Source organism: Impatiens glandulifera, chromosome 5, assembly GCF_907164915.1.
Source record: "Impatiens glandulifera chromosome 5, dImpGla2.1, whole genome shotgun sequence".
NCBI classification, from domain to species: domain Eukaryota; kingdom Viridiplantae; phylum Streptophyta; class Magnoliopsida; order Ericales; family Balsaminaceae; genus Impatiens; species Impatiens glandulifera.
Genome location: NC_061866.1, coordinates 53,596,847 through 53,624,612, shown reverse-complemented (window position 1 = coordinate 53,624,612; position 27,766 = coordinate 53,596,847). Strand labels below are relative to the sequence as shown.

The 27,766-nt window shown below is 33.1% G+C and overlaps 2 protein-coding genes, 4 non-coding genes and 1 pseudogene across 6 annotated transcripts; 1 reads left to right on the top strand and 6 right to left on the bottom strand.

Annotated features, from left to right (window-relative positions):
* The first annotated feature begins 8,493 nt into the window (after nt 1-8,493).
* LOC124939729 lies at nt 8,494-11,972 on the top strand (annotated as a pseudogene).
* Nucleotides 11,973-15,965: 3,993 nt separating this feature from the next.
* Nucleotides 15,966-16,093, bottom strand: LOC124940824. Its single transcript, XR_007099554.1, has one exon. It is a non-coding gene; the product is annotated as a small nucleolar RNA snoR80 (small nucleolar RNA).
* A 37-nt stretch (nt 16,094-16,130) lies between these two features.
* LOC124940817 lies at nt 16,131-16,254 on the bottom strand. Its single transcript, XR_007099548.1, has one exon. It is a non-coding gene; the product is annotated as a small nucleolar RNA Z152/R70/R12 (small nucleolar RNA).
* Nucleotides 16,255-16,289: 35 nt separating this feature from the next.
* Nucleotides 16,290-16,376, bottom strand: LOC124940814. Its single transcript, XR_007099546.1, has one exon. It is a non-coding gene; the product is annotated as a small nucleolar RNA R11/Z151 (small nucleolar RNA).
* Nucleotides 16,377-16,415: 39 nt separating this feature from the next.
* Nucleotides 16,416-16,516, bottom strand: LOC124940797. The gene has a single exon (XR_007099532.1). It is a non-coding gene; the product is annotated as a small nucleolar RNA Z157/R69/R10 (small nucleolar RNA).
* A 994-nt stretch (nt 16,517-17,510) lies between these two features.
* Nucleotides 17,511-18,968, bottom strand: LOC124938350 (peroxidase 3-like). Its single transcript, XM_047478770.1, has 4 exons — nt 18,726-18,968; nt 18,436-18,633; nt 18,177-18,339; nt 17,511-18,098 (listed from the first exon to the last, which is right to left on the bottom strand). The coding sequence occupies exons 1-4, from the start codon at nt 18,936-18,938 to the stop codon at nt 17,683-17,685; spliced, it is 990 nt and encodes a 329-aa protein (XP_047334726.1). The 5' UTR covers nt 18,939-18,968; the 3' UTR covers nt 17,511-17,682.
* Nucleotides 18,969-25,955: 6,987 nt separating this feature from the next.
* LOC124938348 (glucose-6-phosphate/phosphate translocator 2, chloroplastic-like) lies at nt 25,956-27,561 on the bottom strand. Its single transcript, XM_047478769.1, has 4 exons — nt 27,007-27,561; nt 26,705-26,930; nt 26,402-26,627; nt 25,956-26,325 (listed from the first exon to the last, which is right to left on the bottom strand). The coding sequence occupies exons 1-4, from the start codon at nt 27,496-27,498 to the stop codon at nt 26,100-26,102; spliced, it is 1,170 nt and encodes a 389-aa protein (XP_047334725.1). The 5' UTR covers nt 27,499-27,561; the 3' UTR covers nt 25,956-26,099.
* Between the last annotated feature and the right edge of the window lie 205 nt (nt 27,562-27,766).

The window sequence follows — 27,766 nt, the reverse complement described above, 5'->3', positions numbered from 1 at the left end:
TACATTGGATAAGGATGTTACCTGATTAACAAAGAAGCGATGAAATGAACAGAAGTATCGAATCGATTGAAGCGCGGAAGCTTCGGTCGGAATCTGCGCTAGTTCTTCGTATGAGTTTGCTGCAATTGCTTCTTCTCCCTTCTCTATTGAATCCTACTTCTTAATCGACGAAACAACACTGGAATCCCTTTAGTTGGCTAATACTCTCAAAATCGACTTAGTAACCTCTCTTTCTCTCTTCAAAAACCGAACTACCGATCTCCTTCCACTAGAAAACTCAAAACTACTCTAAAAACTGCCCTCCTTAATGGATCGGTCCCCTTTAAGAATTGATTTTTTTTCTCTTCAGCTGAAAAACGGTCCCTCTTAACTTTAAGGGTTAAATTGGAAATACGCCTTAAAATCAAGGGCACGCTTGAAAAAAAATATATATTTCAACTTTATCCTTGTTTTTCCTATCCTTTATTGGCACCATCATTCAAATAAATCTCCCTACCCTCTCTGAGTAATTAGAAATCCCAGCATTTTACCGGCAGTGACACCGAAGGTGCATTTCTTTGGATTTAAACGAAGTTGGTATTTCCAAATCCTTTGAAGGAACTTCTATAGACTTCTTTGCAACCCTCAACAAAGTTGGGAGAATGGGAATATAACGAAATATCCCCTGTCTCCGACGACTTTTCCGGCAATGGCGATTTCCGACAACAACAACTTCTGAAGCAACGCGTCGCCCGAGCGCCCAATACGACGAATCTCCGTGGTGTTCTTCATCTTCATCTTCGCCTGTTCGATTCCTCAGCCTCAACAGAAACTCGACCAAGGAAGATCAGAATCCAGATTATTCCCCCAAACCGCAAGATCTTCGAACATGCGACGTCCTGCACCTCTTCTGCCTCTGGATAGCGAAGTCTCCAGCCGCGACGATTTGTCTCGCCACAAAGAACTATTCTACACTTTGAGACCAGGCTTACAACCACACAATCAAAGAACACCTTGAAAATCGATCGAAGAAAGCGATCTGTTCTTCTGTATTTTTTTTATTTCAGCAGAAACAATTCCTTTGGATTCAAAAACAACGCGTCTATCCTAAACCAATTTCAGACAAACCTAACTCAACATCTATTAACTAAGTATTCAATCAATAACCAATCCAAGTCACAGAAAGAAACACAGTCGAACAGAAGAAGAACAATCAAACAGTTGAAATAATCTGCAATCTAACTTTCTAATGAACAAATGGCATCGGTATTCATAACCGATGCCCCAATCAATCAATTAAGGACTACATTAGATAAGGATGTTACCTGATGAGCAAAGAAGCGATGAAATGAACAGAAGTATCGAATCGATTGGAAGCGCGGAAGCTTCGGCCGGAATCTGTGCTAGTTCTTCGTATGAGTTTGCTGGAATTGCTTCTTCTCTCTTCTCTATTGAATCCTACTTCTTAATCGATGGAACGGCACTGGAAACCCTTTAGTTGGCTAGAACTCTCAAAATCGACTTAGTAACCTCTCTTTCTCTCTTCAAAAACCGAACTACCGATCTCATTCCACTAGAAAACTCAAAACTGATCTGAAAACTGCCCTCCCTTAATGGATCGGTCCCCTTTAAGAATTGATTTTTTTTCTCTTCATCTGAAAAACGGCCCCTCTTAACTTCAAGGGTTAAATTGGAAATACGCCCTAAAATCAAGGGCATGCTTAAAATATATATATATATATATATATTACAACTTTATCCCTATTTTCTCAATCCTTTATTGGCACCATTATTCAAATAAATCTCCCTGTCATCTCTGAGTAATTAGAAATCCCAGCATGTTACCGGCAGTGACACGGAAGGTGCATTTCTTTGGATTTAAACGAAGTTGGTATTTCCGAATCCTTTGAAGGAACTTCTCTAGGCTTCTTTGCAACCCTCAACAAAGTTGGGGGAATGGGAATATAACGAAATATCCCCCGTCTCCGGCAACTTTTCCGGCAATGGCGATTTCCGGCAACAACAACTTCTGAAGCAACGCATCGCCCGAGCGTCCAATACGACGAATCTCCGTGGTGTTCTTCATCTTCATCGTCGCCTGTTCGATTCCTCAGCCTCAACAGAAACTCGACCAATGAATATCAGAATCCAGATTATTCCCCCAAATCGCAAGATCTTCGAACATGCGACGTCCTGCACCTCTCCTGCCTCTGGATAGCGAAGCCTTCAGCCGCGACGATTCGTCTCGCCACAAAGAACTATTCTACACTTTGAGACCACTCTTACAACCACACAATCGAAGAACACCTTGAAGATCGATCGAAAAAGCAATTTGTTCTTCCGTTCTTCTGTATTTTTTTTAATTTCAACAGAAACAATTCCTTTGGATTCAAGAACAACGCGTCTATCCTAAACCAATTCCAGAGTAACATAACTCAACATCTATTAGCTAAGTATTCAATCAATAACCAATCCAAGTCACAGAAAGAAACACAGTCGAACAGAAGAAGAAGAATCAAACATTTGAAATAACCTACAATCTAACAGTTGAAATAACGTGCAATCTAACTTTCTAATGAACAAATGGCATCGGTATTCATAACCGATGCCCCAATCAATCAATTAAGTACTACATTGGATAAGGATGTTACCTTATTAGAAAAAAGCGATGAAATGAACAGAAGTATCGAATCGATTGGAAGCGCGGAAGCTTCGGCCGGAATCTGCACTAATTCTTCGTATGAGTTTGCTGCAATTGCTTCTTCTCCCTTCTCTATTGAATCCTACTTCTTAATCGACGGAACAACACTGGAATCCCTTCAGTTGGCTAGAACTCTCAAAATCGACTTAGTAACCTCTCTTTCTCTCTTCAAAAACCGAACTACCGATCTTCTTCCACCAGAAAACTCAAAACTACTTTGAAAACTGCCCTCTCTTAATGGATCGGTCCCCTTTAAGAATTGATTTTTTTCTCTTCATCTGAAAAACGGCCTCTCTTAACTTCATGGGTTAAATTGGAAATACGCATTAAAATCAATGGCACACTTGAAAAAAAATATATATATATTTCAACTTTATCCCTATTTTCCTATCCTTTTTTGGCACCATCATTCAAATAAATCTCTCTGCCCTCTCTGAGTAATTAGAAATCCCAGCATCTTACCGGCAGTGACACCGAATGTGCATTTCTTTGGATTTAAACGAAGTTGGTATTTCCGAATCCTTTGAAGGAACTTCTCTAGGCTTCTTTTCAACCCTCAACAAAGTTGGGGGAATGGGAATATAACGAAATATCCCCTGTCTCCGACGACTTTTCCGGCAATGGCGATTTCCGGCAACAACAACTTCTGAAGCAACGCGTCGCCCGAGCGCCCAATACGACGAATCTCTGTGGTATTCTTCATCTTCATCGTCGCCTGTTTAATTCCTCAGCCTCAACAGAAACTCGACCAACGAAGATCAGAATCCAGATTATTCCCCCAAATCGCAAGATCTTCGAACATGCGACGTCCTGCACATCTTCTGCCTCTGGATAGGGAAGTCTCCAGCCACGACGATTCGTCTCGCCACAAAGAACTATTCTACACTTTAAGACCACGCTTACAACCAAACAATCGAAGAACAACTTGAAGATCGATCGAAGAAAGCGATCTGTTCTTCCATTCTTCTGTATTTTTTTATTTCAGTAGAAACAATTCCTTTGGATTCAAGAACAACGTGTCTATCCTAAACCAATTCCAGACTAACCTAACTCAACATCTATTAGCTAAGTATTCAATCAATAACCAATCCAAGTCACAGAAAGAAACACATTCGAACAGAAGAAGAACAATCAAACAGTTGAAATAACCTGCAATCTAACTTTCTAATGAACAAATGACATCGGTATTCATAACTGATGCCCCAATCAATCAAGGACTACATTGGATAAGGATGTTACAGGATTAGCAAAGAAGCGATGAAATGAACAGAAGTATCGAATCGATTGGAAGCGCAGAAGCTTCGGCCGGAATCTGCGCTAGTTCTTCGTATGAGTTTGCTGCAATTGTTTCTTCTCCCTTCTCTATTGAATCCTACTTATTAATCGACGGAACATCACTAGAATCCCTTCAGTTGGCTAGAACTCTCAAAATCGACTTAGTAACTTCTCTTTCTCTCTTCAAAAACCGAACTACCGATCTCCTTCCACTAGAAAACTCAAAACTGCTCTGAAAACTGCCCTCCCTTAATGGATTGGTTCCCTTTGAGAATTGATTTTTTTTCTCTTCAGCTGAAAAATGGCCCCTCTTAACTTCAAGGGTTAAATTGGAAATACGCCTAAAATCAAGGGCACGCTTGAAAAAAAAATATATATTTCAGCTTTATCCCTATTTTTCCTATCCTTTATTGGCACCATCATTCAAATAAATCTCCCTGCCCTCTCTGAGTAATTAGAAATCCCATCATCTTATCGGCAGTGACACCGAATGTGTGCATTTCTTTGGATTTAAACGAAGTTGGTATTTCCGAATCCTTTGAAGGAACTTCTTTAGGTTTACAATGTGTCCCGCTCGATTCCTGGATTTGACAATCATATCATCGACGTAGACTTCGACTTTCTTGTGGATCATGTCGTGGAGAATTGTGGTGGCCGCCCTCTAATACGTGGTTCAGCGTTCTTCAGCCCAAAAGGCATTACACGGTAGCAGAAGGTGCCAACTTCAGTGATAAATGTAGTCTTTTTTTTGTCCTCAGACGCCATCAAAACTTGATTATAGCCTGAGAAACCAACCATGAATGATAGGAGCTCATGACCAGCCGCGTGGTCAACCAACACGTCAATGTGTGGGAGTGAGAAATTATCTTTGGGGGTAGCTTTGTTGAGATCACGGTAGTCCACGCACACACGGACTTTTCCATCTTTCTTAGCCACGGGGACCACATTGGCGACGGGAATAATGATAAATTTAAGACTGTGATTGGAGCGATTTTTCAAATTTAGGACTCTCCTAATATTTTACCATTTATAGAACTCTTCTTTCTTTGTTTAATTATATTTAAAACTGCCACTAACGTCGATAACTATTTAACATTAATTTGATTTTTTATTTATTTCTTTATTATTATTTAGCCTAAATCTTTTATTTCTTTCTTCATTATTATTTAACATTAATTATCTCATTCAACAATATCATCACCCATCCAACCCAACAACAATCCGACCGACAATGGAACCTACTTTATCCATGCAAATCCAATACCCCCTTTACCAAAAACAACCGATCTCAATTTAGATCATCCAATTCTAAAAGCATCCCTTCGCCCAATCACCCTAAAGGTACAATCTTTACTTTACTATTTTTCTAATTCAAACATTTTCAAAACTAATTTACAATTTCTCTACAGTTTCAAGATGTGGCCTACACAATTAACCTCTCTTCTTCACCGAAATCCACCAAGACCGTACTCAACGAGGTCACAGGAATGGTCAAACCAGACGAACTCATGGCTATGCTTGGCCCATCCGGCAGCGGCAAAACAACACTCCTCACTACACTTTCCGGCCGTTACCTCGCCGGAAAAATCTCCGGTACTATTACCTACAACGGACGCCCTTTCACCGGATCAATGAAACGGAAGATCGGATTCGTTTCGCAGGACAATGTTCTCTATCCCCATCTTACAGTTCTAGAAACATTAACATACCTTACTCCGCCTTCCTGGGAAATTAACAAATAATGAGAAAATGGAGAAAGTTGATTTTGTTATCAATGAACTTGGTTTGGGTCGGACTATAAATACAAATAGATTCATTTTTGGGATCCCATTCATTTTGCAGAGTAATGAAACCTAAAATACATGGACGAAGAAGAAAATATACAGATATAAGAAAAACAGATGACGGAGAAGACCCGTCAATGAGGGAAGCAAGGAAGCAAACAGTTGATGAAGAAGACGCTGATGAAGAAGAAGGTCGGTCGCTTTGTTGGTTGCCGAATCGCGCGTGGACGCCTTTCTTATGAAGAAAAGAAAGAAATAAAAGATTTAGATTAAATAATAATAAAGAAATAAATAAAAAATCAAATTAATGGTAAATAGTTAACGACGTTAGTGGAAGTTTTAAATATAATTAAAAAAGGAAATGAGAGTTCTATAAATGATAAAATATTAGGAGAGTTCTAAATTTGAAAAATCGCTCCAACCACTGTCTTAAATTTATCATTATTCCCCATTGGCGACCCATTCTGGATATTCAACAACATCCAGAAAGCCGGCTTCCAATTGTTTCTGCACCTCTTCCTTAATCTTGTCGACCATGTCGGGTTTCATATGCCGGAGCTTCTGCTTGACAAGCTTGGCATCTAAGTACAACGGAATACGATGTTGGACAATTTGGGGTCAATGTCATGCATGTCTTTATAAGACCATGCAAAGACGTCTTTGTTAAGCTTCAACAGGTCAACTAGACGATGATGCTCGTTTTCATTTAGGCTTTGGCCTTTCAAGACAATGTGTGGGTCTTCTTCTGAATTCAAATTGATTTCAATAGTCCCATCCGCAGGAAAAAACTTCGTTTTCATTTTCTAAAAATCGTTTCATTTCAAATGGAAAATTGTTATCAGAAAAGCACATCATTTGAATTCAAAGAAGAATCATGCATTGCATTAAAATCGACACTAGAATCCTCAATAACGACATCCAACTCAGAAATGAAAGAAGAGTAGGAGAGTGAGAATCAACTGGAGTTTTAACAAGATGGAAAAGAATGAAGAAGAAGAAGAGGAAGCAACAGAATAAAACTCTTGTTTGGTGAACTTCTCGGATATGACCTCTTCAATTATTGTTTTCCCAATGTCGAGGACAAGTGCCATGGTGGATCTGGAAACTTGTTTAGATGTGGGTGCCATCTCTTCATTTTCACTTGAATCGTCAGAATCGGAATTGATCAATACATCAGGGTCGGCTTCCATTGAGCATGGCCTTGGAGCGCTCCTTGACAGCTTTTGACTTCGCGGGGATGTATGGGGCTCTCGGAAAAGCTCCCTAAGTTCATCCATGAAATATGATTCTTCTTACTTTCGGAATTTATGTCGATGGTCCCCTCTACTATTGGTTGATAAAGCAGAAACAATTCCTTTGGATTCAAGAATAACGCGTCTATCCTAAACCAATTTCAGACTAACTTAGCTCAACATCTATTAGCTAAGTATTCAATCAATAACCAATCCAAGTCACAGAAAGAAACACAGTCGAACAAAAGAAGAACAATCAAATAGTTGAAATAACTTGCAATCTAACTTTCTAATGAACAAATGGCATCGGTATTCATAACCGATGCCCCAATCAATCAATTAAGGACTACATTGGATAAGGATGTTACCTGATTAGCAAAGAATCGATGAAATGAACAGAAGTATCAAATCAATTGAAAGCGCGGAAGCTTCGGTCGGAATCTGTGTTAGTTCTTCGTATGAGTTTGCTGCAATTGCTTCTTCTCCCTTCTCTATTGAATCTTGCTTCTTAATCGACGGAACAGCACTGGAATCCCTTCAGTTGGCTAGAACTAACAAAATCGACTTAGTAACCTCTCTTTCTCTCTTCAAAAACTGAACTACCGATCTCATTCCACTAGAAACTCAAAACTGCTCTGAAAATTGCCCTCCCTTAATGGATCGGTCCCCTTTAAGAACTGATTTTTTTTCTCTTCAGCTGAAAAACGGCCCCTCTTAACTTCAAGGGTTAAATTGGAAATACGCCCTAAAATCAAGGGCACGCTTGAAAAAAAATATATATATTTCAGCTTTATCCCTGTTTTTCCTATCCTTTATTGGCACCATCATTCAAATAAATCTTTCTGACCTCGTTTTTGCTCAAAAAATTGTAAAAATTTTATGGTCAATTCTTGACATTACGAACGTGGATCTCCCTCTTGAATCAACCCAAACGGACCTTCCTACCCAAAGTTACGATGTTTTAAAATCACCCCTCCATTTCAATCTATTCAATCCCGCGGTTTTCACTTTCATAACTTAATAGCCCATAATTTTGTACACAGGGCTTTCCCCACAATTAGGTTGGTACCATTGGAAAGGCAAGACTCTTGCCTACATCTCCATGTTCTCCTTTTCTCACGAAATGGTCCGTGTTAGTCAGGAGACTAGCCTCACAGAAACGTGCCAGTTCACGCATCACCTTCGCTGCAGGCGACTTGGACTGAGCTTTACGGAGAACTAGGAGAATTATTTGGTGTCGTTGGAAAGACAATTTAAAGGGATTTCCAACGGTAGATCACACAATGAAGATGGATTGTTGGTTCAAAAGATATGATTTTTAGAAGTGCAGCATAGCTTCGGTTAGCTCCCAGAATTTGTATTTGTAGCATTGCCTCTCTTGTACTGATCGTGAGAGGGGCTTAAAGGTCGAAGTACGGTTCAAGGACAATGCCATTGGAAAGGCAAATGAGTAATATTTCCAAACCAACTTGAATCACCCAAAATCATCGACCACAGCTCAAGTTACGAATTTTAAAGTAAAATGGTGTTTGGTTTAAACCTTCCAGGAACACCTTCCACTCATGATCGGATTTCGTCCAGATATAGGGCACCAATGGGAGATTGGGCTATACCATATGAAAGAGGACTAATTTCTCTTTTCAAAACATCCAAGATCATTGAATTTCATCCAGTATTGAAGCCGGGATAAATTCATGAAGTCTAGGGTTCCAACGGAAGCTCCATGAGGACTTCAAACTTAAGGATTCTTGATTTTCTTTTCCAATAATCCCCTTTTCAAATAACCCACTTTTCAAATAATCCGATTTTCCCACTTTAGGAGACCAGTCTACTCTTTTCCACTTCTTCTTGACACGTGCTTGATCCCTCTTTGACCCGGGTTGACTCGTTAGTTGGCTGGTTAACTCCGGTTGACCCGTTTTCTTGTTTTCCTTCTTTTCGAGCAATTTCTGCACAAATTTGCAAATAGTAATATTACACTCAAAATTCAAGATTTTTCAAAACGTACAACCTAAAAATGTCACGGGTTGGGAATACAGAGTCGTTATGAAATTCGACCTTTGGATCGTTATCTTTTAAGCTTTTCTGGGTCGGTTTTTCCACGAGGTGTTTCTATTTTTGTTTTCCCGGTTCAATAAGCAAACATTAGTATTATTTCGATCCGGACATTTTTATTAGGTATCTAGGATGTAAAAATGGGGTGTCTACAGGATTCATTTCATTCCTTACTTTGTAAGGTCTAGAAGTCAGAATCATTTAACAGGGAGGCACTTCAAGGATTCATATGACATGCTGATGGTAAGGTTCTATTTGCATTTGTTATTGCATTAGCAATGTTTACAAATTATTTATATGTACTCATATTATGTAACCTCTTTTCATTTTTATTCATCCTGCTCTTCCGGAAACAAATGATATTTTCCATATTGCAGCAAAGGTATGTATATTGCAATTTGCAAGTGTGAAGATGTGTTATTATAAGCAATGAGAGCAACTTAATTTTTGTGCACCAGGTAAATGACTACTGGGGTTCTAATGGAAGAGTCTATTTGTGATAATCTGTTTCCAGGTTATTGCATTTACCATTCCGAAGGTGTAGAAAGTTGAAAGCAGCCAATGTTGATAAGAAAGGAAACTTCGTAAATGGCACCTGTAACCAACCTAATCTTCTATTTCAGGCATGGAAACCTGTATCATAGGGATACAAGAAAAGGTATGAACTATTTATAATCATTTCATTTGTACAAATTCATTTATTTGTTCAATTATAACCACCCATTTGGTAACTAAAAAGAATTTAATTTAATAACTATAAACTTTTAGTATCTTGTCATATCTTTATAGGACTCCAAAATCAATTTCCAACTATTTTTATCATACTTTTTAACCCAGCCCTTAAAACATCTTCTTCAACTATACTTAATCTTCAATTTTTCTATCTTAAACACCTTAAGGGAAAACACACATCTTATATGGAGTGGGAAAGTGAGACGATTTAATGGGTAGACATAATTAGATCCATCACTTTTAGAAGCAGCAGATACATTATCTACATTTATGGGTCAATCACTCTTAGTTAACAGTAAATAGATTCTCTACAGCAGGAACAGTCTGAATCCGAGTTGACCCATGGATGTAGAGAATATACTTGTTGCTGCTAAAAGTGATGGATCTACGGACAGATGCTCATCAAATCGTTTCATTTGCCCACTCCATGTAGGAAGTGTGTTTCTCCCCCCTTGAAGTTATTTATAATGGAAAAATTGGGGAGGAAAAAAAATTAAGAGATTTAATATTGTTGAAGAAGATGTTTTGAGGGTTGGGGTTAAAAAATATGATTGAGAAATTTAAAGTTAATTTTGAAGTCTATAAAGACATAACAGGACACTAAGAATTATTATAGTTACCAAATAGAATACTTATAGTTATCAACTGAGAGTTTGTAATTACCAAATGAAAGTTTGTAATAGTTACCAAATAGAATATTTAAAAAATAATAAATAATTTGTAGTAGTTACCATTTTGAGGTATAAAAAGTTAAAAGCAACCAATGTTGAAAGAAAGGAAACTTCGTAAATGACACAAGTAAACAGAATCTGCTATTTCAGGCATGGAAACCTGTATCAATGGGATACACGAAAAGGTATGAACTATTTATAATCATTCTATTTATACAAATTCATTTATTTGTTCAATTATAACCATCTAGGGTAGTTCAAGTACTAACTCTCGAATAGGCTAGGTCCCATGCATGCAACCACCTTGATTGAAGTGGGGTCAATGGCAGTGGGATGCAACATGGTCTTCCCCTTCAAAAAAAAAAAATCATTATCTGTTCAATTTCTTTTTTCACGGTCATTCTTCTGGTGGTGGGAGTGTATTGCATTGCCAGATGATGTTGACTGCAAAGATGAGACTGCATTTAGGATGCAAATAAAAGAACTAACATTCACTGTAAATCACTTTTCCATTGTGTTACCAGTTATTCACATTTGCATCAAGACATATTATGGCTTGATTGTCTTTCTATTCATCTAGTATTTACTGATGATAAAATTTGAATATTCCGGTCATTACAACTCCTGAAAGCTGCTATGTTTGACAAGGAGTGTGAGCTATGTATCCTCAGAACATATTAAACTAGCTTCCTCTACTACTCTTTCTAAATTGTTCTCACCTTCTAAGTTATTTGGGGGATATATATGTATTTAATTGTCCTTTAACTTCATTCAGTATTCTCTCTGGAGATATATGACAACATAATTGGAATGTTCGAATTGATTAATCTGTATGTTTTCTTTTTCATTTTTGGTGTGAAAAAAAGAGAGCCAATTCTCATCTTATAAGGGACAATGCTAAATCAGATGTTATTTCAATGTTTGAATTGGTTATTACTAATCTGCACACTTATAACTTACCAACTATCTTGTTTGTGATGTGTCTTTTTAGTAGCATCCCAGTGGAGGATTATTTTATGTATATCGATGATCTTCCATTATCAGAAAATGTTGTTACATGTTAATCATGATATAGATTATCATCGTATTTTAGCAATGGCAGACACAAGTCTGATCTTGTTTTCATTTTGTTGGAAGAATGAAGCCGAAGTTCTAACAAGGGTTATACTGGATGCTCTTGGTGATTATTCAGAACCTTGGGTACATCTCATGATTCATATTTTCAGATTAATTGTTTCTTCATTCTTGTATGAAAATGCATATTTTAGGTTGGTTTAAGTGTTTTGGAGTTCACTATTAAATATTGTATATTTGAGTATCTGGAACTGCATTTGTCCCTATTCAGAGTTGTATGAATCATTCATGTCTTGCCAATGCTAAAGCCTTCAAGCATTTGGTTGTGCTGATAAAATCAGTTTTTTTATATTATCTTTTCTAGTTCTTGTGCTGATATTTTATTTTTGATTAGGTTCAGGACAAAGATGGCCATACTATAATACTTGATCTTGGACCCATTGCCAGAGGAGAAGAGGGTAAATTTTGAAGTAAAAATTGCATGCATATTGGTTGTGTAAAATTCATCATTTTACATTAAGATTAATAGTTTTGTATTTGATTGACTCTATCTATCAGGTTACCATATTATATATAGATGAGGAACTTGCATATTATATATAGACGAGGAACTCCCTGTAGAAGAGAGACAAACTTTCCTCAAAGATTATGGTTTCAGGTGCAACTACACAAAATGGGTAGAAGAAAAGAAGACCCATTATTATTTTTGGTTGGTCAAGCTTTACTCACTCCTACCTGTTAAAAGAGTAACGGGGTTAAGGATTACAGAAAAATGTTGTGATAAAAGATATAATCTGACTTGATAGATGTGAAGCTAAGAAGTTGACTTTAATCTGATCAATTATTTGGTGATGAATCTGACTTAATATAAGAGCCACACAAAGTTCATATCATGGAATTATGTTTTTAATTTTGATTGGATGGTTCGATAAAATTTTGTTCAACTACCATTTTGTATATTGGTTTTTAGGAAAAAAACACTTTAATTTTTAAATCTACCAAAATAATTAGCAATTAAATGGTTAATATTATTCTACTGCCACCTAAATGTTGTTTTATTTCCTATGTGACATGATCACAATTTGGTGTTGCTGACATTTGAACAGAATAAGGCAGCGGCAACAACGAACCATTTCCTGTCCTACCCACCTTTCAAACAATTTTTCCCAAACTACCCACCTTTTCATTCACATTCCCAAACTACCCACCTTTCTCTCTCTAAATCATTAATCAACCCATTAATTAACTCATTCTCTATCTTAACTTACTAATTAACTCACTCTCTCTCTCTAAACCCATTAATTAATTTCTCTCTCTTTCAACTATTAATTAATATCCTCACTTTTAAACTATTAATTAATTCAATTAAAATATATTATATAAATATTAAAATAAAATAACACATATATTTTATTTTTATTTAAATCTATAAATATAATATATATAGTTCAAATTAAATACACTAAATTAAATAATTTAAATAGCTATTATAAATTAAAATAAAATAGAATACATTACATAAACGGAAACTTGAAATAAAATATATTACATAAACATTAAAATAAAATACATTACATCACAATAAAATACATAACATAAACATTACAATAAAATAAAATACATAATAAATATTAATCACGTTCAATATACAATAAAATGCATATTTTATCTTTATAATTCAATTTTTTTTTATATTTAAAACTGGGACGTTTAATGACCTTCAAAATGGTCAAACTTATTGTCAAAGGTCAAGAGAATTATTTGAAACTGTTGAGAAAAAAACATCATCACACAAGATTATTCCATACAATGAACAAAGAGGAGTCTTCGAAATCGTTACTGCACAATACAGAACCATAAATGAATATTGGAAGGGTGGTAACAAACATAATGTGGATTTATATAGAGGTTTTTTGCTCTTGTGAAAAATTGAGTAGATATCATAAAACTGAATTATAAAGATAAAATATGCATTTTATTGTATATTGAACGTGATTAATATTTATTATGTATTTTATTTTATTTTAATGTTTATGTATTTTATTGTGATGTAATGTATTTTATTTTAATTTTTATGTAATATATTTTATTTCAAGTTCCCGTTTATGTAATGTATTCTATTTTATTTTAATTTATAATAGCTATTTAAATTATTTAATTTAGTGTATTTAATTTGAACTATATATATTATATTTATAGATTTAAATAAAAATAAAATATATGTGTTATTTTATTTTAATATTTATATAATATATTTTAATTAAATTAATTAATAGTTTAAAAGTGAGGATATTAATTAATAGTTAAAAGAGATAGAGGAGTTAATTAATAGGTTTAGAAAGGGGGAGAGAGTTAATTAGTGAGTTAAGATAGAGAGTGAGTTAATTAATGAGTTGATTAATAATTTAGAGAGAGAAAGGTGGGTAGTTTTGGGAATGTAAATGAAAAAGTGAATAGTTTGGGAAAAATTATTTGAAAGGTGGGTAGGACAGGAAATGGTTATAGTTCGACAACAACACCACCACCAGATGTTGTTCTCATAAACCTATCCTTTTTAATGATTACTGACATCATATCATCAACGAGCATGCATATTAAACATGTTATTATTATATTATTTTCAATAAAAATAGGTTTGAAAAAGTTAATCTCTTAATTAAATCAATCCAATCTTGATAAAAGTTTAAATCAATCTATCACCATGTAATTTAAGAGCACACATTTAATATATATATATATATATGATTTAATTTTATTGATAGGTGAGTCAAAGTTAGGGTAATGGTTGGTACATCCAACATCATCTCCCCATAAACAAAGTGCTGCATGCATTCATGGGAATCAAATACTAACCTATAAACAATAAGACATTCTCATCACACTTATAAAATATCATATTCTTTTTATTTATAATATCATATTCCTTTTATTTATTTCCATATATTATAATATAATATAATATAATATAATATAATAATTTGTATTTTCAATACAAAACTCATTTTAGATTGTAACTAATTTCAATTATTTATTTTATATTTATCCTTTTCTATTATTATATATTTTCAAAAATCATACAAATTTTATTTAAAGTTACATTTTAATACACTTAAATTTATTTATATCATTTGAACCATTTGAATAATAAGAATTGTAAAAAAAAATTGCTAAAATTATTAATGAAGATCTATTGTTTAAGATTTGTACTAAATTAAAAAAAATTGAAACACAACAAACAAATTAACATTGAAAATGTTGTATTATTTAAAAAATTTAGTAATTTGAAGACAATGTTTAGAAATGTTATTATATCAATATTTTTAATATATATTTTAAAATATTTTTTATAATAGTTAATTTTAAAACATAACAAATAATACATAATATTATTCTTCTGATAATACTTATTTATCAAGATTCATTAAAAATATTACTGAAGATAAAATTATTATAACTTGAATTTATTTATTTAAATGTAAATATATTATTTTTTTATTAAATATGAATTAATAATAGATTTATTAATTTTCATTGTTTTAATTAGCATAATATTATAGAATTTTAATGATCCTGAACTTAATTCATTTTAGTATATCAATTTATCAAAATTAAATATAAAATATATTAACAAAAATAATTAATTAACAAAATTAATTTTAGTCAAATAATAGTTTTCGTTAATTAAATTTAAATAAACAATTAAAATTTATATGAAAATATATTAACAAAAATAGTTAATTATCAAAATTAATTTTATTCCAATAATACTTTTCATTAATTAAATTTAAATAACACTTAAAATTTATAATATATACAAACCAAATTACATCCGTAATAATTAATAAACATATATAAAAAATTTAAAATTTAAATATAAAACTTATTAACATATTTTTTATTTTAACTAATTACTTCTCTTTTTTCTCTTTTTTCTTATTTTTCATATTTTTTTATATATTTTTTTAAATAAGTATGGATAACAAAATTAATCAAGATAATAAATATATAAAAACTTAATTACAATAGTAAATTCTAACCTAAAACAATCAAACCTCCTATTCCACACAAATATTTAATACATACCTAATTGAAGGCATGAATAAGATTTCTGGTAGTAATCAAATGTAAGTCAATGAAAGTTTATAGTTACTCACTCAGTACCATACCAGAAGCACTTTAAATAATGAATACAACTTATTGGATCATCACTTAAACCATTTTTTAGAAAGCCATTGGAATTAATAAAAAAAATAATAAATGAAAATCCTTCAAATAATTAATATAATGGGATCACTAACCTAATAAAAACTAAACTGACTAAAAGCAGGGGATATGTCATTTGAATATAGCAGTTCTAAATAATATAGATAACAAGTATTTCATACAAGATCAATTATCCGAATTGTTCAAATTTATAATTTAATTTACAAATATAAGAAAATTAACATTAAAATAATAAAAAAGATGTATGAAGCGTTTCCAGGATAGAGTGACACAAAATTAAAGTCATCAATCAGGATATACCACAAGCTTATATAGCGTCCGAGCCATTACATCAAGAGGAACCATTTTTAATCCTCCAGAATTGGTAATGGACGCATTTCATAAATCAATAATTTAATACAAGTATGCTCAGTGGAAGGAGAAGTCGTTTTGTAGTAAGACTCACGGAAAGACGCAACAACTAAGTGCGTCCCTTTATTCCACTGTCCTAAACACCCCCTTAAGGCACTTAATCTCATCATTGCACACATTTTTTTCAAATAATAATTATACAAGGAAGAGAGGGCCTCAGTGTGTGTAACATTCAGATCATTGATAACAAAATCTCACTGAAATCCGCTAAGATATATGATTTTTTCATCATAAGCCCCAAATTTAAAGAAGAAAAAGAACAAATTCACAAGAATAGCTAATATTGCTCAGACAGCCAAGGGTTAGTCTTCAGTTTCTGGGAAGAAGACCCAGATCAGAAACTCTAGTCCACATAATGATTATCATCACCGCAAATAGCTATTTTCTTAAATAAATACAAAACAGGTCAAGAATCGAAACTACTACACAACACATACAATAAAAATTCAATCTTTGAAGAACAGAGAGTTAAAACCGAAAACAGAAATTAAAGAATAAGATCAAAGGGCAGGTAAGGGAGAATTGACTGATCTAGAGCCTTTGGTTGATCTGAAAAAGAAAGGTAGGGGAAAAAATGAAATACCTAGTTGCTCAGAAAGGCAAGTATTAGTCTTCAGTTTCTGGGAAAAAAGACCCATATCAGAAACCCTAAACCGTTTATCATCATCAACTCAACGCAGATAGGTATTTTTCTTAAATACAAAACAGATCCAAGAATCGAAACTACTACACAATAAATATACAATAAAAATTCAATTTTTGAAGAAAGGAGAGAAAATAGAATGATCTAGAGCCTTTGGTGGATATGAAAAAGTAAGGGAAGGAGGCGATGCATAAATAGGCTATCCTAGGGTTTCCAGACGACGTGGAACAACGAACCCTTATCCTTTCAACTAAAATTCGCGGCCCAATTCATCAACTGTCCTTCGGCCGGCCCTTAATCTTCAATTCTAGTTTTGAACTCAAAATTGTGGGCCTTATTTTGTTACAGGGCTGCTTTAGAAAAAAAAAACATTTTTTTAATAAAAATATTTGATTTAAAAGAAAATATATATTTTTTAAAACATTTGTAAACTAATAAATTTATATAAAATTAAGTTATTATTATTTATGTATTTAATTTCAATTCTGGTGAAAATAAAATGAAGCCAAATATTTACACAATTTATGTATTGGTCCAATTAACTGTAAGTTTGTAACAATAGCAGAATTCAATTTCAAAGATTAATTGATTTTCTTGTTCCTTGACTTTTGATTTTATCATTTTAATTGATAAAAATTGTAAAACATAATAAACATTGACAAAATCTTAGGGGTCTATTAGTTATTATGATATAAAAAAGTAAAAGATTTCAAAAGTTGAACAATGTTGTTCACAACTCAATCATTGATAGCATATTTCCTTATTGAACATTTATGTAATACAACCGATTGAATAATAAAACAACATTATTAGCATAACTCAAATGAGTATATGATCTGAATTAAAGAACATTTTATCTTCATACACATTCTTAAAAAAAAACAAGACAATCCCATGAGGTTTAACTATTCACTTGTGCACAATTTGTTCTGATCTCACCCTCTGTTCCAGTCTTAACTTCAATTCTTCCCATCTTCTCAATCGACGCCGCAAATTCGACGAGATAATCCTCCAATGACCCCTCCAATATCTCATTTACGAGCCCTCTAGTGGTGGGGTTTGTTAGCAAAGCTGCGTCTGATATAAACATACCCCTCCTCTTCGAAAGAAGCTTATAATAGCTAAGATCAAAGGTCTTGAAACTGCCCGGATCCATCTCCACCTTAGTAGTTGTATCATTAGCAGTCCTGCACTTTCTTGCCTTCAGATTTGTCGCGTATTCGCTATCCAAAGATGGATCTTGATCCCCAACTCCGCTAAAATTGTAAAGCCTGTCCACAAAAGATGGGCAATGTGCTATGCCAATTGTGTGAGCACCTAAATAAAAATTCGAAAACTCATTTAGCTCGGTTATAATATAACACAAGATTATGTTCATAAATAAGATAATATTACCTGAAAGCACCACGAGGTCCTTCGAATCAAGGCCTTTGTTAGCAAAATCATTTTGAAGAGTGGTGATGTTGTCAAAGAAAGCAGGTATATTGTTTGAGGCCTCTACAACACTAGAGATTAAACCATCTCTTCTACCGGTTGGTACTTTCCAAGAAGGACCTCCCTATCAATTACACAAACTCAAATAATTAGTTATTTTTCATCAACCAATTAATTAATGTGTTTATAAAAATAATATAATTTCTATCAATTATCATACGGTGACAACAACAGCGTCTCTTGCAACCAATGCCAAAACGTCGGCACAAGAAACAATCCCTGGACATTCGGCTTCCAACAAGCGTTTGACTCTGTCAATAAAGTCAAAGCCTCTAATCGTTAAATTTGGAGGCGCCGTCTTCTCGGTTTGGTTTCCCGAGGCAACGGTTGAATTCAATAGAATGGAACCATCGCATCCCTTCAAGGTTAATGAAGGTTGTTTTAAGTACAAATTAATAATAAGAAGAGTACATGAAAATGAAAATGAGGTAGGAGATGGTAATTAATTACTCGGACAAAGCAATCGTGGAAATGCATCCTAAGAAGAGAAGCCGCGAGAGGCGGGGCATTGGGAATGTGGTTTGAGACAAAATCGAGCACGATCTTCTCGGCTTTGGGGCAGCTCCTCCCATAGAAATCGAGTTCCAATTGACCATTAATAGAGCTTATTAATAATATCAATGTAAGAGAAACAACCCCTAAATGGGATAAAACATTCACCATTTTCCTTAGAGTTGTGAATACTCTTCTTCCTTGCTCTCTTTAGAGTGTCATCTTACACTAACTTCATGGGAGGATTTATATAAGTGCATGTATTATTAGTATTATTGTGTCGTTATCTTCTATTGGGTGATTTCTTTTCAATTTTATTTTATTATATTGGTGGGCTTTTCATTCAAATAATAGACAAGTTCTATCTTTAAATCTGTCACGATTAATGTGTTTGTTTATTATAATGTTAGTTTTGTTTTTCTCTATTAAGCAATATATAAAAAAATCAGGAGCAGTTAGCAATAATTAATGTCCTCCACCGCCACCTCTTCATATAATTGTTAGATCCTATTCAATTTATTTAATTTTATTTCAATGTATATTTTATCTTTTTTGAATGGAGAATGTAATAATGTATTAACTTGTAATACCTTTACGATGGCAATGCAAGACTCAAGAGCTAGCATTATAATTGTACGGGCAATAGTGGTATATATGTAGCCCTTTTGAAACAATATTTATTTATTTATTTTTAAGTTAGAATAAATTTGTCACAATAATAATAATGTGACAAATTTATACAAGTAAAATAGCATATGATAGAAGGGACAGTACTGACAAGGTGGGGAACTTCCGCCTTAACTGATTTGTTTGGATGTTCAAAATTTCAAATAATTAAATTGTTACAGGTCATTGTTAAACAAAAACAGGACACTGATTAATTGAGATATCTTTTCGTGTTCATCAATATATATTTTTTAATATCTCACAACTGCTTCATAATTATTATTAGGTAAGCCGAGAAAAGTCATCACTCATCATATCATATAGTTTAAATTATTATTATTTTATCCTGATTTTTTTTCTGTGTTTAACTCTCATGGCCCATTTTAAATTAAATGTTTATTTTAATGAAAATCGAAAAAATAAAAATTACCTTATTAGTCTAGTTTAAACATGTTTGGCCTCAACCACGAATTTGAATTATTGTTTAAAATTTTGTAACTTTGCAACTAAGCTATTAAAATTATTTTAAAAATTGCAATAATTTTGTAAATATTGCCCAAACCAAACAGAAAAAGAGAATTGAAATTTATGTTAACCTAAGTTTTGACAGCTAAAAAAATGATATGAAAAAACTTTGGTGAGGTTAGAAATGATAACCAAATAATAATCTTATGTTTTTATTCTAAATGACTAGTCTATTATGTTTAAAAAGTATTAAAAATGTGTTTTTTATTTTATTAAATGGGCTGCCCTGTAAAACGTTAATACTAGTGTAGTGTGTCTGACTAAAAACTATATCAATTATTAGTAATTAAAAATATTTATATTATAACTTTGTGAGTTGGGGTGGCTCAATATAAAGTATTTTATTGTGTTATATTAGCATTTGTAAAAAGTTTTTACTTTGAAAATATTTCAAATCCCGCTAATTCCTTCCTTTTGCAACCCTGAACGTGTATATGAATAATCATGATAATATTAAGTAAGCAACGTTAGTATCTTGCAAGCCACCAAAGTGAAATAATTAATCATATCAGAATTAAACAATTAATTATTTTATTCATAATTAAGGAGACGTGACATGAACATGTGCTCTGTCTTAGGAAAAAGGGAAATAGGGGAAAAGGGAAAAAAAGTATATAGAGTTATAGACTGATCAATTGAACAAATTATTGTGAACCAATAACTTTGGGCCACCATATTCCTTGTTTATATTCATAGGGTTGCTATATTATTTTGGAACATAGAGTATATTTACTTTCTTTTTTATTAAAAGAATACAATTGTTTTGAGCATATTTATCTTAAATTATTCAAAGATAAAAAGGTTCTTAATCAATTATTTTACATTTTAATTTAGATGATATATTTAAAATATAAAATTTATATATATCATCAATTTTGATATTTTTCAGAGACGATTTTGTTTAGTTAGTGACAAATACAAGTTGTTAACATTTTAAGTAAAATAGTCAATTTTAGGTTCGTTGGTAAATATGAGAATAATTTATGAAAAAAGATTAAAAAAAAAAATTGTACAATTTTGATTACGGACAAAGGAAAAAATATGTCGCCTGCTCAAAAAAACCAGCTTACACTCGTTTATTTATAGAGAATGTTAACTTAATAATTGTAATTAACATTCGTTATGTCATATTTTTTTTGTAAGGTATTTTTTCGATCAAATATGAAATATTTAACAGTTTCAACTATCTCTATTAAAATCTTAAATTATGTCTACACACAAGTTTTTATACTAGTGTTTAATATCAAGATTAAACTAGCCCAATACTGTACCATCATAATTCATAACCTCACACGAAGTATTTATTTTCATTAATATTCAAGTTTGATACCTCAACTCCAAACTTTATTCTCTTAAAGTATTATATATTGGTATGTTCAGAAATTCGTTTCTTTTAAAATGTATATTAAGATTATTCGAAGTCTTCTTTGGAGTATTACTGATATTCACTGAGTTACGCCGAAAACTTTTAGTGCGTGCGGAGAAACGTGGATTGAGGTAGCTAAATTTGCGGGTCTAAAACAATGAGGTTATATCCCCATTATTTTCTAGTGAGTTATTCGGTTTTAGAGAAATCGTAGAACCTTCAACAATCTCAAACGACCATTGCAAATCATTCACAATGCTATCATCTTAACATCATATGAGGTCCGAAGTGGGAAGCCGATAAATTCAGTCGGAGAGCTCATTGCCCTTTTGGAAGATCTCCGCACACGTTAATTTTTGCATTATTTGTGTGTGTTTTTCCCCATAAATGTTATGCTTTTGTCGTTGTGCTTAGGGATGAAAATTGGGTGGTTTGGGGCGGGGAATGCATTTTATCATCCCCACCCCGTTTTTATTTTGGGGATTTTTTTAATATCATCCCCGCCCCATTCGATTTTGTTCGGTTTTAGGGATCCCCGCGGGGCACCGTTAATTAAATATATTTAAAATAAAATAAAATTATTCAATAATATTATATAATTTTTTTAATATAATATATATATTATATATCATATTAAGATTTTATATTATTATAAAAAAATAAACTTACAACTCTTATAAAATATAGTGAATAAATAAATATATTTGTGATTTAATATATTTAATTATGTTTTATGGTGTTATGTGCATTATCGGGATGAGATCGGGGCGGGGACACAAATATCTTCCCCATCCCATCCCATTCGGTTTCGGGAAAAAAACGTCCTAAACGGGGCAATATTGTTCGGTTTTCGCGAGGCGGTTTCAAATTACTATCTCTAATTATGCTTAATCGACTATTTATTTTATACTAAAATTGCATGGATCATTAAAATAAAATAAAGATTAACAAAAATAAGTTAAGTAGTAAATAAGGAATACTAAAATTGCATGGATCATTAAAATAAAATAAAGATTAACAAAAATAAGTTAAGTAGTAAATAAGGACAGAAAGTAATTTTGTACATCTTCTTTATTCTATTTTATTTTTATTTTTCAAAAGGGCATAGGAATGTATAATCTTTGTAAAGGATGGGGTAGTGGGGGCAAACATGTACACCACTCTTTGACCCCTATGAGCATTCGATCTGTCCCTTGTACAAGGGGAAGGCCGGACTAGGGCTGGAGCCTGGAGTGATACTTGTTGATTGATTTGGAACCGTTGATTTCCTGTATTATTCAATATGGGCAGGGAATGGGCTCAATTACAAAATTGTTCTAAGCAAATATAAATAAAAAATACAAATTGTTTGTCAATTAGCTAAGCTAGGCTCTAGCAGAATATGGACCATCAACCATTTGTGACAAGCCTCACTTTCCATTCTTAGTAACAACAACAAAAAAGAGTCTCAACTCTCTTAAGCACCAGATTAATTTGGTCCATGATGAACCGTCAATACACAAATTAAACAAACGACTTCAATGTCCCATGTGTGCCTGATCCTTGGTTTATAAGGAGAACGTTATGATGACCTCAATTATATTTTTGTTTGTAAAAAATAAAAAATGTGTCTACAAGGGATTAAGCACATAAACCGTAAACATGCTTAACTATTTAACGAAACGCAGAACTTGGTGCATGACAGACTCGAATCCAAGACCTCTTCTCTTCCAAAATTATTTATATATCAGAAAGGTCATATATTTGGCAAGGACCAAACTTGTAAGTATTTCAATCCAAATATATAAACATTTAAAAACTAAGCATATTTAAAGATAAATTGAGACAATGATTTATGTTTTTGTAACCTATTTAAAAAAATAATAATTTCTTCTAAATGGAGAATATATATGCCTTACATATGCCAACATTAATATTTAATTACACAATCGAGTTAGGACTTCAGGGTCATGTTAGCCACCCCGGACCTGTAGTAAACTCAAATTAAAAAAAGATTTATTAGAGTTACATGTTACATTAATTGGTTATATCTTGAACCCTAACCTAAGGCTGTATATAAGGAACATAACAATATCATTAATTTATTTTAGGCACCTCGTCTAATAAATCGTGGTAAATCAGACCATAATTTGGTTATTTACAAATAATGTTGATCATAAAAGCAATAAATATTCAGTTTACTATACTTCTTATTAGAAGCAAGTCCATTTAGATGATTAACATTTTCTTAACCGTGTTTCTGCCGGTTTAATTTAAAGAGATGTTAAACATATAAAAGAGATAAGGAAACCAATAAACTAAGCAACTAGATGAATTATAGAAATAGTACTTCAAACATACTATATAGCTAAAGTGACAAGAGTCAATGTCTAAGATATCAAAGGTTTCGAATTTAATTCTTAATTAGAACGACTTATATTGAAGTAGAGATGATAACTTGGGCTATGGTTGATTCCTAATTAAATAAAAAAGACTTCAATGAGCTGCACAATCTTCCTTATATGCTACCCCACCATAGTGATCAGTTGAAAATAATCGACTTAAAAGACAAAAAGATCATCAGTTCGATTCACACCGGATCCCGAAAGCTCTTTAAATGTAAACGGGTGATGACTATAGGGTGTTATGCTAGTTTGCTTTAATTAAAAAAAAAGTATACATAGATATTCACTGGAGCCAGGTTACAAAATCAACAACACTTGATTATAGTATAAACTATTTATTATTTAGTGGTAAAGGTAAAAAAAAATCCCTTAACAATGTGTATGAAGCAATAGTTGACGTTCACATGTGATAGATAGAGACCCATCATGAAGACCAGGGATTGATCTCAGTCCGTCCATCATGCATGCTTAATTAATTAGCCACAAATTGAAAGATACACATATATATATATATATATAGTTGCATGTGATATATGAATTCAGATGCAATAATCATAAGCAAACAAATCGGTGAGAGGGATATGCACTGCACTGCATCATCTTCAATAATTCATTAAATCCCAGCCCATACCAACCCTCGTGAATTATGCAAATTTAACGAGGAAAAAATAACCAACTGTCATCTCCCAGGCTCCCATAATGCTTAAATCGCCCTTTGTCCCTAAAAAAAATAGGAGTGTCTACACCACCTACCCGGTCATGCGGTTGTTGAGAACTTGAAAGAAATGTGGGCGAGAATATTATTGTTGGCTTTGCATTTAGCAACTAGTCATAATTTACATCAACATCTTTTGTCAATGTGAATTCAATGTGAATGTGTGTTGAGTTTGAAATGCAATTAATTAACCACTTATAGAAGTTTTTAGGTTTTAAAAAAAACTCAGTATTATATTGTTATTTTCGTTCAAATAATTAAATCACTTAATTAATTATCAATTAAAGTATCAAAATATTTTTATATTGTTTTTATTAATTTTAATTTTAAAATATATTTTAATAATTCATCCAACAAAAAATCAAATAACTGACTTTTCTATTTTATTTTAACTATAAAAAAAATGATTTTGACTAGAATTGCAGTGGGTTTTTTTTTTTCTTTCTAAATATGTGATTTGAATTGTATATAAATAAATAAGGTAAAATATAAAAGTACTTAAATAATTGATTTTGAAGAAAAGAAACATGTTGAATTTGAACGGTTCATATCAATTGTGTATAAGGTTAATTTCTCTTGAAAAGTTTGTCTGTGTTATGTTGGTGGGGATATTTGTTGAGTGGCTGTTATTCATCCATAAAGTTGCTTTAGAATTTTCTATTGATACAACATAACACAATTGATAATGATGGTACAATTAAAATAAAAATCTTGTTTAAGTATGAAGACAAACCTATAATATGAAAAAAGAGTTCAAAATAAAAAACAAAAATACGACGCAAAGATTCTCAAGACGAACAATGAGCTCCCAAACGAATCAATATATTTTTCAGATGTAATGACATTATGAATGATTCTTAATGACCTATTTTAGTTATTAAATATTTCCCGGTTTTCATTCCAATAAGATAGTCCACGGAAATTATAAGTACATAGATCAATCTAGTAAGTCTAGTTATTTTAGTTGTCTCGATTCATGTCTTCCAATAGCCATCGATAGTCTCCGGCATAACCTATTTGATTCCGATCAAATTCCACACAACACGCCAAATTTATATATATTACACACAAAGGTTAGGGATTCGATCACAAATAGACAACATCCGATAGGGGTTAGAATTCAAGTTTTTTATTTTTGTAATAAAGAGAACTAATATGACACTCTACCATACCCGCTTCCAATAAAAATGTGACATTTTTGGTCTTAAATCTTGTATTAATTTAATTTTGAAAACTGTTGTTATAAATACTATTGACAAATATAAAACTTAATCTGAAAATGGATTAATAAATAGTTTTTTTTTCTTCTAAATAGACTTAATAATTAAATTACTGAAAATATGAGAACCTCTTTGACGAAAAAGAAGTGGTTGCAATCTTGTGGGTCAGTGGACAAAACCAAAAAAGTACGACTTGTGTTAGATCAATAGCCGTGACGATTGATTTTTCATGAAAGTGACCTATTCATCTGCTCTTTAGCTCCCATATAATCACTAAATGTGTGATATTTCATATCATTAACACCACGGAAATTTGGGAAGAAATATTATTATTGATATCTTAATTAAGCCATATTACAAAAAACACTAATTAAATAAATTAATTAATTTATATAGCTGTAATTAGTTACATGATCGTCATATAAGCTTCAAGCAGTACATTGGTTTAATTTCCTTTCATAGCTTGGCCTGCGAATAGATGAAAGTTCCGAGGATGGCAATGGCGGCTCCCATGGCATTGACTGGCTGAACAGGAGTGTTGAAGATGATGATGGAGGAGACGATGACAGAGATCCTCTTCATCGTATTCCCAACACTAAATGTCAACGGTGAGATCTCATTTAAGGACATGTATGAAACTTGATTATAAAGATGATAAAACACACTTTGAGTCACCACCCACCTGAAAAAAAACATTCAAATTATTGGCGGCCTGTTTTCGATATGAGGAGGTCCAACCAATTAACGAAAACACTTACCATACGAAATGAGGTCCGATTTCGGTGACCGCCTTTTCCCAGCCGAGCGCCCAAATCGTCGGACCCTCCATTGCAATTGCAAATGGAATGAGAATCAAGAGAGACATAATCGATAAACAAGCATAGTAATTCATCCCTCCAACCGACTTCCCTTCCTTCATTCCTTTCTTTGAGAAAATGTTTCTAAATACAAACGCTAAATTCGATATCATCGCCCCCATAAACCCTGTTCCGTATCGATTTCATATTCACGTTAAGATAATTTTTAAACAATATACAAGGAAATTGAATGCAAAATCTCACCGGTCAAATTGAAGTTGATTTCAGTGACAGCGGCAAGAGCACATCCTCCAATTATGGGCAGTAGCGAAAAGTAAACCGACATTGGAAAAGCCTCGCCCAGAAGAAACCTGGAGACGAGGACACTGAAAGCCGGCTCACTGCTCTTTATAATGTGAGTGAAGGAGACCGCAACCTTGGACATGCTAACCGTGGCGGCCACATGTCCAATTGTATGTGCCACAGCAACCTTAAACAACAAATAAAAACTTTTAATTAGAAATGCAAAAGAAAAAAACAGGGGAGAATCATGAATGAATACTTACAGGTAACAGGGCTTTCCAGAAGTTGAGATCAGTCTCTGGGACTTCAACAACCTTTGTAGCCCAAGAAACAAGCATCATAGCCGACCCGGCAGCCAATGAAAGAGTAGATGTAAGCCATGGAAATGGGAAGGCATTAAGGACCTTCTTATTGTATATATTGAAAACCACGTTCAAAGCCCACCAAGTAGCAAAATAGACCCCGATCCTGAGCTTCTGAGACATCTCGCGGTCAAATTCTATGTTAATCGAGATCGGCTGAGACTGCTCTGATTCATACGCTTTGGCAGGACCCAATGCTTCCCGGGGCTTGGGATCCTTCGGACCCTGGAGAGAAGCCGACACATGCAAAGGTCTCTTGGGCAAGAGGCTAATTTTCACTTGGTTGTTATTATTGGAAGAGAAAAGTGGGAGACGAAAATGCCTAATAGGAGCCGAGAACTTGTGTTGGGAAACGTGGGTCAAGGGGAAGATTTGCTTGGCGGAATAGGCCATTATATATCTAGTCCAAGGCTCTAAGCTACTAGTTTTATGTTTGGTGTAACGAGTATGGAGTGAGAGTTGGTTGGGGGCATTTATACTAGTAGAAATGGAAATGGTTGATGGGGAAAGCGTTGGGCCAAGTTGCACTGATTTTTTTTTCCTCTCATTTCTGACAAATTAAACCATATATGCATCTCTTGTCATCTTCTTCCACCAGCAATTTTTGGAAAATTTCCAGTCAGGACATTGGCTTAAGCTTAGCTACTAGTCAGAGTTTTGT

Excerpts from the sequence above, each read along its gene's own strand:
- LOC124938350 (XM_047478770.1), bottom strand. The coding sequence starts at position 18,938 with ATGGTGAATGTTTTATCCCATTTAGGGGTTGTTTCTCTTACATTGATA. Across the intron at positions 18,634-18,725 it reads TCCACGATTGCTTTGTCCGA|GGATGCGATGGTTCCATTCT; the intron begins GTAATTAATTAC and ends TTAACCTTGAAG. Across the intron at positions 18,099-18,176 it reads GGACCTCGTGGTGCTTTCAG|GTGCTCACACAATTGGCATA; the intron begins GTAATATTATCT and ends ATTTTTATTTAG.
- LOC124938348 (XM_047478769.1), bottom strand. The coding sequence starts at position 27,498 with ATGGCCTATTCCGCCAAGCAAATCTTCCCCTTGACCCACGTTTCCCAA. Across the intron at positions 26,931-27,006 it reads TCTGGAAAGCCCTGTTACCT|GTTGCTGTGGCACATACAAT; the intron begins GTAAGTATTCAT and ends TTGTTGTTTAAG. Across the intron at positions 26,628-26,704 it reads AATCAACTTCAATTTGACCG|GGTTTATGGGGGCGATGATA; the intron begins GTGAGATTTTGC and ends GATACGGAACAG.